The sequence below is a fragment of the Jaculus jaculus genome, chromosome 12 (assembly GCF_020740685.1).
Source record: "Jaculus jaculus isolate mJacJac1 chromosome 12, mJacJac1.mat.Y.cur, whole genome shotgun sequence".
NCBI classification, from domain to species: Eukaryota; Metazoa; Chordata; class Mammalia; order Rodentia; family Dipodidae; genus Jaculus; species Jaculus jaculus.
Window position 1 is genome coordinate 48321444 of NC_059113.1, and position 13498 is coordinate 48334941.

The 13498-nt window shown below is 42.7% G+C and overlaps 1 protein-coding gene and 1 non-coding gene across 5 annotated transcripts in view; one reads left to right on the forward strand and one right to left on the reverse strand.

The window, feature by feature from the left end:
• LOC101601871 (zinc finger protein OZF-like) overlaps positions 1 to 8583 on the reverse strand; it is a 51871-nt gene extending 43288 nt beyond the window's left edge. For 3 of the 4 annotated variants that reach the window (XM_045131906.1, XM_045131908.1, XM_045131905.1), the window contains exons 1-2: positions 8485 to 8565; positions 3277 to 3351 (exon numbers count right to left, since the gene is read on the reverse strand). In XM_045131906.1, coding sequence (XP_044987841.1) covers positions 3277 to 3351; positions 8485 to 8505 — 96 coding nt within the window. In that variant the 5' untranslated portion in view covers positions 8506 to 8565. Of the gene's footprint in view, positions 1 to 3276; positions 3352 to 8484 lie in introns of all 4 variants that reach the window. The other variant, XM_045131907.1, reaches the window with a different exon arrangement.
• A 1550-nt stretch (positions 8584 to 10133) lies between these two features.
• Positions 10134 to 10240, forward strand: LOC123453885. Its single transcript, XR_006633059.1, has one exon. It is a non-coding gene; the product is annotated as a U6 spliceosomal RNA (small nuclear RNA).
• Positions 10241 to 13498: the final 3258 nt, after the last annotated feature.

Below are 13498 nucleotides of genomic sequence, written 5' to 3' on the forward strand. Positions count from 1 at the left end.
GCATAAAGGGTCTACCCTTGACCTCACTGCAGCAATGTTTCATATGGAATTCCAGAGAATTTCAAGTTTGGTAGAGATCAAGCTAATTGGCAAAAGGTTAATATCTGCATAGGCTAAGCCTGGGGACAAAGAAGACTATGTGCCTTATGTGGAGTTCCTTGAAGATAGGAAACTCACAGCTTCCCCAAAGATTTCCAAAAGAGGTTTTACAAATTTTTATTTTATTTTATTTTTCTATGGTCATAGATAACAAACATGAAACATCAAAATACCCCTAAATATATATTAAAGGTCCTTAAATTAGACCACATGGATTTTTTTTCACAATGATATACAAGTACCAAATGTAAAATTTTATGTCAAGTGCTTGTTGGGGATTTTGATGTTAAATTTCCTTTCCAAAGTGGCAATTACCAAAAAAAAAAGCCACTCCAGAAAACAATGACATTCATGAATCTTGGTAGATGACCTATTGGTATATAAAAAAGAGGGCTTTTTCCAGTATACAGGAGGCAGAGGTAAGAGGACTGCCACAAGTTCAAGGGTACCCTGAGATACATAGTGAATTCCAGGCTACCCAGGGATAGAGCAAGACCCTACCTCAAAAAAAAAAAAAAAAAAAAAAGATGCCTTTGTTGTATTGTTAAGTTTTAAAAGAATGTCTTCTACTTTTTAGATCAATTTTAACTTACAGTGTAACATTAAGATATAAAAATTAAGGGCTGGAGAGATGGCTTAGTGGTTAAGTGCTTGCCTATGAAGCCTGAGGACCCCAGTTCAAGGCTCAATTCCCCAGGACCCACGTTAGCCAGATGCACAAGGAGGTGCATGCATCTGTGGTTCGTATGCAGTGGCTGGAGGCCCTGGTGCACCCATTCTCTCTCTCTATCTGCCTCTTTCTCTCTCTGTCTCTGTCACTCTCAGTTAAATAAAAACAAAAAAATTTTTAAAAATCAAAGATATAAAAATTAGTGCTTGTTGGGCTGGGGAAATGGCTTAGTGGTTAAAGTGCTTGCCTGTGAAGCCTACGGACCCAATTCGATTCCCTAGGATCTACGTAAGGCAGATGCACAAGGGGACACATGCGTCTGCAGTTCATTTGAAGTAGCTAGAGGCCTTGGCATGCCCATCCTCTTTCTATTTGCCTCTTCCTCTCTCTCTCTCAAATAAATAAATAAAATATATATTTAAAAAATTAGTGCTTGTGTATCTATACTCTCCTCTTTCAGAAGTTTTGTTTAATGTCCAAACTTTTTATTTTATTTCTAGTAAGTCATATCTTTTGAAGGTATAGATTTAAGATTAAAGATTAAAAAAATAGCCAGATTTACAAAGTATAATGGCTGAAGGCTTTAATCCTTAAATTTAAAAGACCAAAAAAAATACATTTAATCTATACATTCTTTTCAAGCTATGTTGAGTTGTTTTACTACTAACGTCCTTAGTAACTAGCTATATATAAAAAAACAGATTTTAAAACATTTTGTAAGGTGCATAATTTCTGTAATTCTATAGTGCATTTCTTTGTGGTTTTGAGTAATAGATATTAAATTAACAAACATAAAAAATATGCACTGTTTACAATGTAAATTATAGTCTTGGATTTACACTTATAGCAAATTATAACTATTAGTAAAAAGTAGTGTTAAGTAGGTAAATATTACGCCTTTCTAATGGAGTATGATCTTTGTAGAACACAGATTCTGGAGAACAAATTCAGAAATTTAAAAACAAAAATAAAAACTGAGATACAAGATAATAGTGACACAGGACACTATCAAAACAGCTTTTTCTGGACATAAGAATGACTGTACAGTTTCTTCCTGGCTCTTTCTGTGTGCAGATGAAGAATGAATCACCAGTAAAACTGAAAGCAAAAAGTTACTAACCTTAAAAAGCACCATTTTCAAAGTGTTTGTAAAACCAACTTTGAACAACATTAAGCTAATTTATATTTTTAGAAGAGATGGGTCCAAGGCCAGAAAAAAAAAATGGCAAGAAAAACTTTAAAATGTAAGAAGAAGCAATTTAGTGAAAAATATTGACATGACAGAACTATAGACTTTGATTATAAACAAGTTGTATACAGTAATCAGTAATTTTCTGAAGAAATCCTCTAGAGTAATAGAAAGAAATGTCAAGCAACGATGAGTATGGGAGATACTTCAGTAAACACCAAATACAGGTACCACTAGAAAAAAAAATTATGAAATAACTATCATGTTTTTGAAATTCATTGTGCCATCACACATGAAAAGCATCCAGGGGTGCTTGCCATTTATCAAGAAATCATTTAATTAAGTGTCCACAACATGGTGCAAAGGAAGTTAGTAGGATCAAAATTCATACAACTAAGCATGCAGAAAGTGGTTCAAGAAAAAATATGACGTGGCTTGAATTTTCCACTCCTAGAACACTAATCTTAGAGTACATACCACACATTAAAGCAGTTGTTTTAAGACAAAGGGGGTTTCTGGGGAGATAGCTCAGAGGGTAAAGTACTAGCCTCACAAACCCAGAGACCTGAATTCAATTCTCAGTATTCACATAAGAAAATGCTGGACATGGCAGTCAGGAATGGCATTCCTGGGCTGGAGGGATGGCTTAGTGGTTAAGGCGTTTGCTTGCAAAGCCAAAGGACCCAGGTTCGATTCCCCAGGACCCACGTTATCCAGATGCACAAGGGGGTGCATGTGTCTGGAGTTCGTTTGCAGTGGCTGGAGACCCTGGCATGCCCATTCTCTCTATCTGCCTCTTTCACTATGTCTGATTCACTCAAATAAATAAATAAATAAAAGTTTTAAAAATTTAAAATAAAAAGAATGGCATCCCTGAAGATAGTACCTGAGCGCACATACACACACGTATAAGCAAGTTAAAGTATTAAAAAGGACAAAAGGTATTACTTTGACTATATTTAAATTCCATTAGCTAGTATTCACCCTTAGAGATAACAGACAGAAAATAGAAATAGGTTTAAAGAAAGGGGGCTGGAGAGATGGCTTAGCGGTTATGCGCTTGCCTGTGAAGCCTAAGGACCCCGGTTCGAGGCTCAGTTCCCCAGGTCCCACGTTAGCCAGATGCACAAGGGGGCGCATGCGTCTGGAGTTCGTTTGCAGAGGCTAGAAGCCCTGGCGCGCCCATTCTCTCTCTCTCCCTCTATCTGTCTTTCTCTCTGTGTCTGTCGCTCTCAAATAAATAAATTTAAAAAATTTTAAAAAAAAAAAGAAAGGATTATAAATCAAGAGAAATGTGGAATATATGTACATCACTAACCTTAAGGCTGAACTGATGGTAGGCAGTGATACTCTTCTTCAAAATATCCCTTGTCTCTATGTCTAATTCAATAGTCTGGATAAACAGATGAGACACTTCATTTAATTCAATCAATATTTCTATATTGAATGTTTAGCTTTCCAAGTAAGGGCCTTATATTACTAAAACTGTCAGGTTAGAAAAATCATATTTCCTCTCACTTGGTTACACAGAATTGACTATGTAACTCTATGAAAACATGGAATTTCAGTGTAGAAAATGTGAAGAATGTGTTTCATATTTTTTATATTCATACATCAAAAAATAGAAATGTGGGGGGAAAAAAACAGCCAAACTAAGTTTTGGTTGTGGGTAGTTATACACATGGCAAAGAAACAATTTGTTTCAGCCTCATATACCTCACTACTCTGTTCATACAGACCCTCATCCTGAGTATCAACAAACCCAATGGGAACTCTGTCAGGCCTCTACAGGACATGTACCAGACTGAGAAATTATTCTCTTATTTTTATTTATTTATCTGTTTGTTTGTTTGTTTTTCAAGTTAGGATCTCACTCTAGCTCAGGCTAACCTGGAATTCACTATGTAGTCTCAGGGTGGCCGTGAACTCACGGTGATCCTCCTACCTCTGCCTCCTGAGTGCTGGGATTAAAGACGTGTGCCTCCACGACCAGCTGAGAAATTATTCTATATTGATTGGGGTAGTAAAGGTTGGATTCATGATAAACATAACCATTCTTTGTCCATTCTTCTATCATTGACTTAACAGTATATAATAATGATTCTTTATGAGAAAAGAGGACTATACAGCTCCCAACCCTTTAGGAAAATGACCACCACAAACCTTTATTTGGTGACTTGACTCTGTTTTTTTTAATTATTCAATGTGGGGAAGTAAATTTACAAAAGTAAAAAAGTCTCTTTACTTTCGATTGCTAACCACACTGGACCAATTCACCTTTGCACGTCTCATCCATGTCTTTCTTATTGGCCCTTTTAATATTATACAAAAATAAGATATATTTCATAGTCTATGCTCTTCCAGCTTCTATTATACTTTACCCGCTTGTTTCTCAATAAAAAGATAACTATGTAATGTGAGGTCTATGCCTTATCCCAGTAAATTATATTAACCCTTAAAAAGAGTCCAGGGCTCTTACTATAATTAATAAAGTAGCATACTTCAGCAGACCTAACTGAGTTTTGGTATACTCATAGTCACTATAGTCACTGCTGTTTTTATCCTAGCTGCTTCTCTCATGGCAGTGACCAAGTCACCAAATCTACTCTTGCAACACACTTTATATATAAAACTGTGTGTAATGTAATAAGTAGCAGTACCATAGACCAAAAAAATACTGTTAACCCAAGTACAACTAATAGAATCAACTATAACTTTTGTTGAGAACCAAATTCAAGCCATTGGGCTCCAAATCACTTTAAGTTGTGATTGGAAACATTAAGTCCATATGTATGATCCCACATCTTTAAAATAAATCTATACATGGGACAGAATTTTAAAACATCTCTAAGGGTCCCTAGTTAATTATATTACTATAAATATTGATTGATTACATGGCAAAATTAGTTCATGTTTGTCTTACAAAACAATATTAAAATATGTATCGGGGGGGGGGGCTGGGGAAATGGCTTAGCAGTTAAGGCATTTGCCTGAGAAGCCTAAGGACCCCAGTTTGATTCCTCAGGACGTATATATATCTGGGGGCTGGAGAAATGGCTTAGTGCCTGCAAAGCCTAAAGACCCATGTTTGACTCCCCAGCTCCCACATAAGCCAGATGCACAATGTGATGCAAGCTGATGCAAGCATAAGGAGGCTAAGGCAGGAGGGAGGGCCACGTGTTACTCACCAGTCCTGTACAGAGAAATTTACGGACAAACTGAGCACCTAGTGAAACTCTGTCTTAAGCAAAAACCAGTTGTGGCTCAGCACTTAAGGCACTTGCCTGTACAGCCTAACAACCTAAATTTGATTCCCCAGTGCCCATGTAAAGCCAGATGCACAAAGTGGCATATGTATCTTCAGTCTGCAGTGGCTGGAGGCCCTCCCTGGCACACCCCTATTCTCTCTGTCTCTCTTCACTTGCAAATAAATAAATATTTTTAAAACCTCATTGTACAATTTCAGTGATAGAGCCCTGTGCTTAGAGTTCAGTCCTAATCAATTCTCTCAGTGGCATCTTAGAAAAGCCACTTCCAACCCCCCCCCCCCTTTGTTTTTTCCTTATGGAGAATGAAGTGATGTTGCCCCCGCTGCCAGCCAGTGTGGTGTGGCTCCATGGCAAGAGTTAGGTCTAGAAGGCTGTGACTTCATTAAGCACACAGGGCTCCTGAGTGGCTGGGATTACAAGCCTACATCTCTATGCTGGTTTGGAAGTGAAACTGACTCCAGGTCTTGGGCCCTCTCCTATTTTAACAAGGCCCTGAGGGAGGACATTCAGACAGAGAAGGAAAGAGGCACAAGGTGGGGAGGCCTCTGAGAACAATTGTTCCTAAAGGGTGCTACACTGATTTTCACTGTCTTATGGACAGGCCACAGAGGACAGAGAGACAGAGACAGATATAAGAAACAAAAAGGGTCAGAGAGCTGGAGATTAGTGGCTCTTGTGTATAAATGTCAGTACTTTGAGGGCAGAGGTCAAGCTGCATGCTTGAGGCAAGCCTGGGCTGTGGTCCAAACCAATAGTAACTAAAAAGTGAGATACTGCCTGAAAAATAAATATAAACAGGAAAAGGATGGAGGGACAAATTTAAGCCTCAAGTTTTAGGTCTGTGCATCAGAGAAGACTGAAAGAGCCTTTCTGCCCTGCCTCCCCAGTTCCTGTGCTTCGGAATCATGTCCCAAACCAAGTAGTTATTCTCCACCAGCTGGGCCCTCCCAAGTGTAGGATAGAAAGAGAGCATGGCGGGCTGAGGAAATGGCTTAGTGGTTAAGGCATTTGCCTGCAAAGACAAAGGACCCCAGTTCAATTCCCCAGGATGCACACAAGGGGACACATGCATCTGGATTTTGTTTGCAGTGGCTAGAGGCCCTGGCATTACTTTTCTCTCTCAAATAATAATAAATAAATAAAATATTGAAAGCAAGCAAGCAAGAAAGAAAGCAAGAGAGCAAACAAACAGTGTCTGGCCTCGAGTTCTACCTGTGTTCTCTTGAGCTATCTTACTGAGTCTCCGTCTCTCTCAATGTCTCTGCACCTGTCTCCAATGTGCTTCCCTCTGTGATAGTTTGATTTCACAGGACACACCTTGTGCTCTGAGGGCTCTAGTGGGGAGAGACATAGTCAACACCCCACCACTGCCTGGCCTGATCAAAGGGAATATACACACACAGTGACTTGGCTGAGAGGTGATGTGCCTAAATAAAGTCACCCAGTAAGGAAGGGCATGGTATCTGGATTCCAATCCATGTCTCAAGGACCCTAAGGCCTCAAGAGGGAAATGCATCCTGGGGAAGAGGTGATGGTAAGAAACTCAGATACAGGAGGACATATGAACTAATGACTACAAATATGGGGGGGGCAGTGCTGCCACCCACATGCCTGGAGTTCCACAGTCAGGCAAATAATGACAGATCCACACAGAGAAATCAGTGACTAATTGACAACTAAGAGCCAGGGAGATGGCTCAGCAGTTGGAGGCACTGCAAAAGCTGCTTGCCCAGCTTCAATTCCCCATCTCAAAGCCAGATAGACAAAGTAATGCATGCATCTGGATTTCATTTACAGTGGCAAAAGGCCCTGGCATGCCCATTCTCACTCACTCATCCTCATTCTCTTTCTAAAAACTACATTAAAAAAAAAAAAAGTAGAGGGTCGGGTGTGGTGGTGCATGTCTTTAATCCCAGCACTCGGGAGGCAGAGGTAGGTGGATCACCATGAGTTCCAGACTACACAGTGAATTCCAGGTCAACCTGAGCCAGAGTGAAACCCTACCTCGGAAAAAAAAAAAAAAGACACCTCGGCTATATAAAAGCAACCAGCTTGACAAAACGTACACACCTGTGCAATAGTGGCACACACCCAGGGTGGGCAACCAATGGCTCTCTGATTGGCTATGAGATCTGCTCAGTGGAAAGGAACCCATAACTGGAACTAGGAACCAACTCAGAATCCTATGGAAACCAAGATTATGAACTCCAATGAAAAGCTCCTATCAATCTTTGTCCAAACAGGAGGCTACACCCATCAAAATCTGTCTAAAGTAACAATGTTAATTAATCACGCTTAACCTATCCCGACCTGTTTTTGTTTTTCTTTTTCAGAAAGCAAGGACAACCAAAATCTATCAACAACACTACAGCTGATTGCTCCTCCCACACCAGCTAGGGCCTGGGTGAAACCACAAAGGAATTGAGGAGTTGAACTAGAGTACTGCTTCTAGCCGGGTAATCCCAGCACTCGGGAGGCAGAGGTAGGAGGATCACCGTGAGTTCGAGGCCACCCTGAGACTACATAGTGAATTCCAGGTCAGCCTGGGCTAGAGCGAGACAACCTGGGCCACGGTGATGGAGAGAAAACATTGAGGATACTAAAAATGCACAGAAGCAGAGATCCAGAAGCTGCTGAAAGCTCAATACTAATGTAGACTTAAAGCACGCCCAGCAAGGACCAGGGAACTGCGGAAGAGGGGCAGAAATAATGCAAGAGCCACAGGGTGGGAAGGAATATCTAGAGGCATTGCCTTCTCCGCCCCCATGACTGACTGATGCTCTCACAACTCGTACCTCAATCCCACTAAGGATGGCCCTCAGTAGAGTGGGGACAGGAAGGAGGGAAACGAAGGCAAAAGTCTTCAACTCGGGCAGGATTGGGGCGCCTGGCCTTCCCCAGGCCGGGACAAAAGCACCAGTTCCCGCAGCCCCAACGCCGGGCAGGGTCGAGGGCTGCGGTTCCGCGGCCTCGGGGGCCGCAGCCCGACAAGCGCAGCCCGGCCCTCCCCTCCCCTCTGCAGCGCCGCGGCCCCGGCCCGGGGCTCCCGGGACAGCGGCTCACGGCCGCGGTCCGCAGGCCCAGAAAGCGCTGCAGCCTGGGACAAGACGCCCGCGTCCTCGGGGCTCCACCACGGAGGGACCCGGACACAGACAGCGCTAGCGCCGGGGGAATGAAGGGGAAGATGGGGAGCCGCAGCCACCGGGCCGATCTGTGGCTCAGGGATTCCCGGTGCTGGTTCCGGACGTCACACTCACCATTTCCGGGTTCCCAGACATCCACCGGCTTCCCCGGCTCGCTCCGTAGTGCGATGGCCCAGGACACACAGACGGAGCTGTTCCGGGACAGACCCAATATGGCTGGCAGGAGGCGGATCAGAGACAAAGCCCGTGACGGGCCTCCCGCGCCCTGCTCTGTCTGTGTACCTGATTGGACAAGCTTCAGGCCGGTGTGTTCCATTGGGCAGCGCTTCAAGCCCCACCCCCCCCAGCCCTGACTGATAGTTGATGGCTGGGCCAGTAAAATCATAAGCACAACTTTGAGCCACAGGAGCTGGCTCACTGCTATAATTTGAGCACTTGGTGTTTTGAATCAGGGCCTTCAGGCCTTACAAGGAAGTGCCTTCAACCACTGAGCCATCTCTCCAGCCCATTTTCAGCATTTAGCAGGCTGAGGAAAGCCAACCTGGCCTGTATGAGACCCTGGCTCAAAAAAAAAAAAAAAAAACTAAAGCAATTTAAAAAAATGCATATATATACATACATATATATATATATATATATATATATATATATATATATATAGGTTTTTTGAGATAGGGTGTTGCTTTAACCCAGGATGACCTGGAATTCACTATGTAGTCTCAGAGTGGCCTTGAACTCACAAAGATCCTTCTACTTCTTCCTTCTGAGTGCTGGGATTAAAGGCATGCACCACCATGCCCAGCAAAATAAATATTGTTTTTTTTAAAACCGATTTTTTTTTAATTTATTTATTTGAGAGAGACAGACACAGAGAGAAAGACAGTTAGAGGGAGAGAGAGAGAATGGATGCGCCAGGTCTTCCAGCCTCTGCAAACGAACTCCAGACGCGTGCGCCCCTTGTGCATCTGGCTAACGTGGGACCTGGGGAACCGAGCCTCGAACCGGGGTCCTTAGGCTTCACAGGCAAGCGCTTAACCGCTAAGCCATCTCTCCAGCCCATATTGTTTTTTTTAAATAACAGATTTTTAAAGGCTGTTATTTTAAGGTGAAGCTTCCTGTGGGAGATACTTGCCCCAAAGCAAATTTTGCACTTAACTTTGTATCAGCACAGGAATTAAACATACCTTATTCACAAAGCAATCACAACTTCCAAATGCTTTTAGAGGTGACAGAACCTCTCTATTACCTTTAAAATTGTTGGCACATGTTGCATTTATTTCCATAGTTAACTCTGCTATAGTTAAATATAAAAACAGTGTCTTTTACCCAAATCATGCAGTTGCTTCTTATAAAGCCTAAGTCCCAGTTCAGAAACTATCACAGTGTTCCCATACGGGGCATGGAATTGGCAGCTGATCTGAGGGGACATCTTCACACATTACACTCTTGGAGAAAGCTTCCTTTTGAATCCTTATCTTCAAATATTAGCAAACCTACCTACTGAGCTGGAGGAACCTTCCTATGCTTTACTGTTTAACATGGAGAGTAAGGTAAGAAACCGACTACTTGACTCAGTGTGGTGGGGCATGCCTTTAATCCCAGCTGATGTAGGAGAGACACCATGACTTTGAGCCCAGTTGGGAGCTACAGAGTGAGTTCCAGGTCAACCTGAGCTACAGTGAGACCTGCCTCAAAAAAATTAATTATTTAAAAAGAACCCAATCACTATTTCATTTTTTTGTCTGCAAGACGAGACAATAGGAGTGTTGACTTCAGCAGCATGTATACTAAACTTAGAATGACACAGGAAAGATTACAATAGCTCATGCACAAGAATGGTAAGAAAATTTGTGAAGTATTCCATACTTTTACACACACCCACATATACATACACACAACCATTTCTTAGTAACATTTTTTCACTCAAATATTGTCTTTTTCCTAACCTGAAAGATCATTTCCTAAGGGAAAAATAACTGATCTTCTATGTGTAGAGTAATCTTGACTCAATAGGTCATCTTTAGGAAAAATACAATCTTAAAATCCATATTTGCAATGCAAAAATTGACTATATCTGTTGCAGGCAGGTTCACATTGCTGGCAGAAATCACCTGACCAAGAGCAGCTTGTGGGGAAAAGAGGTTTATTTTGTTGTACAGACTCCAGGGGAAGCTCCATGGTGGCAGGAAAAATGATGGTAGGAGCAAAGGGTGGACATCACCCCCTAGCCAACATAAGGCAAACATCAGCAACAGGAGAGTGTGCCAAACATTGGCAAGGGGACACTAGCTATAATACCCATAAGCCCACCTCCGACAATACACTGCCACCAGGAGGCTTTAATTCCCAAATCTCCTTTAGCAGGAAACCTAGCATTCAGAACACCTAGGTTTTGGGGGGACACCTGAATCAAACCACCACAATATCTTTATCTATTTCCTCATAAACACATTTATTATTTATTCATGATGTCTGCTGCAGTTATCTTGTCATTGCAGGCACAAAGCACCTGACCAAAAGCAGCTGATAGGAGGAAAGTAGTTTATTTTTGCATACAGTTTCAAGGAGAAGCTTCATGATTGCAGAGAAAAGCATGGCATGGCCAGAGGCTGGGAATCACCTCTTCACAGCAGGTGAAAAACAACAGCAAGAAAGTGAGCTAAACTCTAGCATGAGTTTATGGGAGACATCTAATTCAAACCACCACATTTCACCCCTGACTACCATAAACTGATGACCATACATGATATAAAATGCAATTTATTCAGCTCAACTTTAAAAGTCCTCTTAGACCCCATGAGGAACACCAATAACCCCTTTGAGGAGGACCCTCAATGGATAGGGGTAAGTAAGGGAAAGAGGACACATTCACACTACAAAAGATGACATTGCCAAGAAATATTGAACCAATGTAAGATATAAAACAAACATGTTAAAATCAAAACCTGTAACTTTAAGTCCAATGTGGGTTCCGGGGTTCTTGCTCCAGGCCAGCCGTGGTCCCTCGCAAGGCACCCAGGCAACAGGGGTGAGTGAGACTGCAAAAGTAAAAGACTTTCGAGAGGAGTTTTGATGTGAATAGCTCTCTAGTTTATTGTCATGGAAATGGGTCTATAAGCATCTGAGGGCAGGGAGAAGGGTCCTAAGGGGATTGGATATACCAGGTTCATTCCTGAGGCCTAATGAGCATATGGGAATATTCATTCCAGCACATAGGCAATTATGGCGGGGAGGTGTCAGGTGATCTAGGGTCTAAGGGAGATGGGCTGTGTGCAAGTACTGGCTGACAAGGAGTTTCCTAGGCAACTGGCCAAAGGTTACAGGGCTATGGGCAGAGTCTAAGTTTGGGGGGCTTGGAGAGGAGTGGCCTCCTGTAGCCCGGGGGTCGTAGCCATGCCTGGAAGCTCAGGACCCTCTCCTGAAGGCTCCAGCCTGTCCCTGGCATTGTAACCAGCAACAAAGTTTCTGACAATACAATTCTGCCCTTCTAGCTGGGCTACTCACAGCCTGGGGAACAATTCCTTCAGACCCAGCAGCTTTTCTTGGCAGCCATATCATAGTCCTGGCATCTCAGTAAAATCCTAGAGTCTCCAGTGCAATCCATGGTCCATCCATGCCATGGCCCCCATGGCCTCTATTTAGGAACTGTGACCCTGCTTCACATTGCCTCCCAAGTGCTGGGAATAAAGGCATGTGCCACCATTCCTGGCTAGAATCCTCTCTCTGTGACCCTGGTATTGATATTATGTAAAGCTCTCAAGGAGAAGTAAGTCAGTATGGGGCCAGTCCCCAAACCATTGCATCCAAGCATCGTCTTCATTCAAGAAATTGCAAGTGGTTTTAAACTAATACAAGTTTGCTGATTGTTGTCGCCTTTTGGACTCATCTGTGACACTTCATTACTGTCATTTGCTCAACTCAATCTTTTTTTTTGTTCATTTTTTATTTATTTATTTGAGAGCGACAGACACAGAGAGAAAGACAGATAGAGGGAGAGAGAGCCCTCAATCTTTATTCATCATTTTGTTCCTGATTAAATCTAGTTCCACAAGTGCTGTGGTATGTGTAAAGAACTGTGCAATGTGACTGGACTTTGTTGAGCATTCTTGTGGTGTGAGCATTTTGGTTAAAAAAAGAAAAGTGTGGGCTGGAGAGATGGCTTAGCGGTTAAGCGCTTGCCTGTGAAGCCTAAGGACCCCGGTTCGAGGCTCGGTTCCCCAGGTCCCATGTTAGCCAGATGCACAAGGGGGCGCACGCGTCTGGAGTTCGTTTGCAGAGGCTGGAAGCCCTGGCGCGCCCATTCTCTCTCTCTCCCTCTATCTGTCTTTCTCTCTGTGTCTGTCGCTCTCAAATAAATAAATAAATAAATAATTTAAAAAAAAAAAAAGAAAAGTGTGGAAAAAAAAGGAACCATGTCGTTAACCAAATTCAGGTAAAAATGTGACAGAACTAGTGCTCCCTCGAAGGTTGGGACATTAACAATCAGCTCAAAGTATTAAAATTCATCCTATGAAGATATGACTATGTGGTGGTCTCATTCAGGTGCCCCCCTCCTGAGCCAGGTGTCTGAATGTTAGGTCTCCAGCTGGTGTTCATTTAGAAATTAAAGCCTTCTGGGGGCAGTGTATTGTTGGGAGTAGGTTTACAGGTATTATAACCAGTTTCCCCTGGCCAGTGTTTGGCACACTTTCCTGTTTCTGTTGTCCACCTGATGTTGGAGAGGAGGTGATGTCCACCCTCTGCTCATGACATGGCTTTCTCCTCCTGCCATGGAGCACCCCCTCAAGTGGGTAAGCCAAAATAAACCTTTTTTTTTTTTTTTAATTTTTCCCCACAAACCACTCTTGGTCGGGTGTTTTCTGCCAGCAATGCGAACCCAACTGCAACAACTTAATATGTCCATGTCATTTATGTACTTATGTTCCATGACACCTAAGTGTCTTGGGATGCCAGTGACCACCCTCTCCAGAAGTTTCTGCTTCCTTCCGCTGGGACAGCTATGCAAAGGTGACTGCTGGGTGATATCTGAAGATACCATTGGCCTGCACCACAGCACCGTCTGCTTATCCCCACCCCCATCTGGCAGGTGGGAGTGTATGCCAAACTTCCCCAAGCTTAGGTTTATATG